We start from the raw sequence: 2,150 nt of genomic DNA, 5'->3' as shown, positions 1-2,150 counted from the left end.
TACAATGATATGCTCTAGAGCATACTACTAACATTATCTTATGTTCCAAGATCTGCAAATTTATGTGCAAACTGGATTGCTAAGAGTGCTAGGTTGAATATGTTGTTTGATGGCTGGGTAACACACCTACAGTATCAGTTAAGAGTCCTCGTGCAAAAGGATAGATGTTCTTTACATTCTTGCTCAATGAATTTCTCTTTGTTAAAAAAAAAAAAAAAAAAAAAAAAGCTAAGAATCACTTACATGTTTATCACGTGAGGTTTTTCATAAACACAAATAATCTTTCATATAGAATTCTCGAGCGAGTCAATTGAATAAACTTGTTATAATAAGCATCTATATGTTTGTTATATGTATCCCTTATACCTCAATTTAGTTTGAACATCTACTTACTTTGATGAAGAAAAGAATACAATGTGTAGTAATTTCAACAGTTATAATAGATATTCAGCCTTAATAAACATTTACCAAGAATATTTATGAATACGCTTGCAATAGGTATGTACCCTGCAATTATAAGAACATACATTTTTAATAAAGGATATTAATCTCATGAACTTTATTTTTATTCTAAATTCACAAATATTCATGAATATTAACATATACATTAGCGATAAATATAACCTTTATTTATAAAATATATATTGCATTTAGTGCACATACACACTAATAGTTGGATTGAGTAACCATTGAAATTAAGAGGGAAAATGGTACCAAGAAAAATAGAAATGGCTATCTATATAGATATAAAAGAAGGCAAATCATTTCACTCACACTGGAAGTACCAGGTAGCTGGAGGCATTAAATACTTGGAATGGGAGTAATTGAAGAAAATTTTTTGTAGAGGAGCCAAAGGCAATCCTCCATTTACAACACAGTCACCGAAAGCTACTACTTTAAGAAGCCTTGGACTGACAAGCGCTTGAGGAAAGCTTCCACATTTCAAGTGAATGTTGATTACAGGGCACATAGGGCATCTGTTGTACACTTCCACCATATATTTTGGAGGATTGCCATAGCCCACTTGAGTCTGCTGGATCGTTGGACCATTGCTTGCACACTTTATTCCCAGTCCTAAAACATTAAAACATCAGTTCGGTTGAATAAGAGAGAAAGAGAGGCCAAAATCTTAAGATTGGAGTGTTTGAACTCAAAAGAAACAGAGTGATGTGAATGAGTACCGCAATGAAGAGAGGAAAATGCAACAGATGTCCAGACAAGGAACTTGTAAAACTGGTGCTTCTCCATCTGAATTCAGTTTCTATGTTTTAGGATAAAAGATATCCAGACTTGTAACTAAAAGCTCGCTTGTGGCTGTGGAGAGCTAAAAGCATTATCGAAACGGCCACATGCAATTGCGTGTTGGAAAAACAAGAGCAAAAGTAGTACATGTTTCCCTACCAAAACTTCTTCCATCACATGGCCAAGTCAGAACCAAAAGCCTGCAAACAATTAATATTTTATTTTATTTTATTTCTTTGCCTTTTAGCGAAGCCTGACCTCTTCTTTAGCCCCAGAGATTCCAAATCACGTGCACTGTTCGCCTATCCGAACTTTAAAGACCGTTTAAATCTAGACAAGCCATGACCATGTGAGGAAAATCACGTATGCATTCTTAAAAGGAATAAAGCTGAATTTTACCCATTTACTTATTGGAATGTCTAATTTAATTTAATTTATTTTTTTTATTCCATTTAATTCTGGAATTTGATTTAAAATCAAATTAGTCCAACTTTTCTCATTTGGGTTACACACCATTTACTAATTATTTAATTATTTTTTATTTTTAAGTTTTTTAATGTTAAAACACTATTGTTATATCTTATAATTAATTAAAATAAAATATAAAATATTTTTTTATTATTTAATACTATTAATTAGAATGAAATATCAAAAATATTATTTTTGACTTTCAAATAATTAATTAAAATTTTAAAAAATACAATTATAATCAGTTTTAATTATTTAAATTAAAAAAATATTATTTTCATAATTTTATGCTTTTAATTAAAATTAGAAAATTATAATTGTAATTTCAAAATTAAAAATATAAAAATTATTTTATATTTTCATATTATTAATTAATATTGAAAATTAAAATATAAAAATTAATTGATTATAATTATTTAGCTAACATTAAAAAATAATAA

The 2,150-nt window shown here is 28.8% G+C and overlaps 1 protein-coding gene across 1 annotated transcript; it reads right to left on the bottom strand.

Annotated features, from left to right (window-relative positions):
• Nucleotides 1–607: 607 nt before the first annotated feature.
• LOC110663264 (uncharacterized protein At1g05835) lies at nucleotides 608–1,360 on the bottom strand. Its single transcript, XM_021822531.2, has 2 exons — nucleotides 1,182–1,360; nucleotides 608–1,074 (listed from the first exon to the last, which is right to left on the bottom strand). The coding sequence occupies exons 1-2, from the start codon at nucleotides 1,246–1,248 to the stop codon at nucleotides 767–769; spliced, it is 375 nt and encodes a 124-aa protein (XP_021678223.2). The 5' UTR covers nucleotides 1,249–1,360; the 3' UTR covers nucleotides 608–766.
• Between the last annotated feature and the right edge of the window lie 790 nt (nucleotides 1,361–2,150).

Source organism: Hevea brasiliensis, chromosome 9 (genome assembly GCF_030052815.1).
Source record: "Hevea brasiliensis isolate MT/VB/25A 57/8 chromosome 9, ASM3005281v1, whole genome shotgun sequence".
In the NCBI taxonomy this organism is placed as follows: domain Eukaryota; kingdom Viridiplantae; phylum Streptophyta; class Magnoliopsida; order Malpighiales; family Euphorbiaceae; genus Hevea; species Hevea brasiliensis.
Note: the sequence above shows the minus strand (reverse complement) of the source record. Positions and strands in the feature narration are given on the sequence as shown.

Bases quoted from the DNA above. Each gene is read 5' to 3' on its own strand.
- LOC110663264 (XM_021822531.2), bottom strand. From the start codon at position 1,248: ATGGAGAAGCACCAGTTTTACAAGTTCCTTGTCTGGACATCTGTTGCA. The intron at 1,075-1,181 runs GTACTCATTCAC...TTAATGTTTTAG, and splicing joins ATTTTCCTCTCTTCATTGCG to GACTGGGAATAAAGTGTGCA.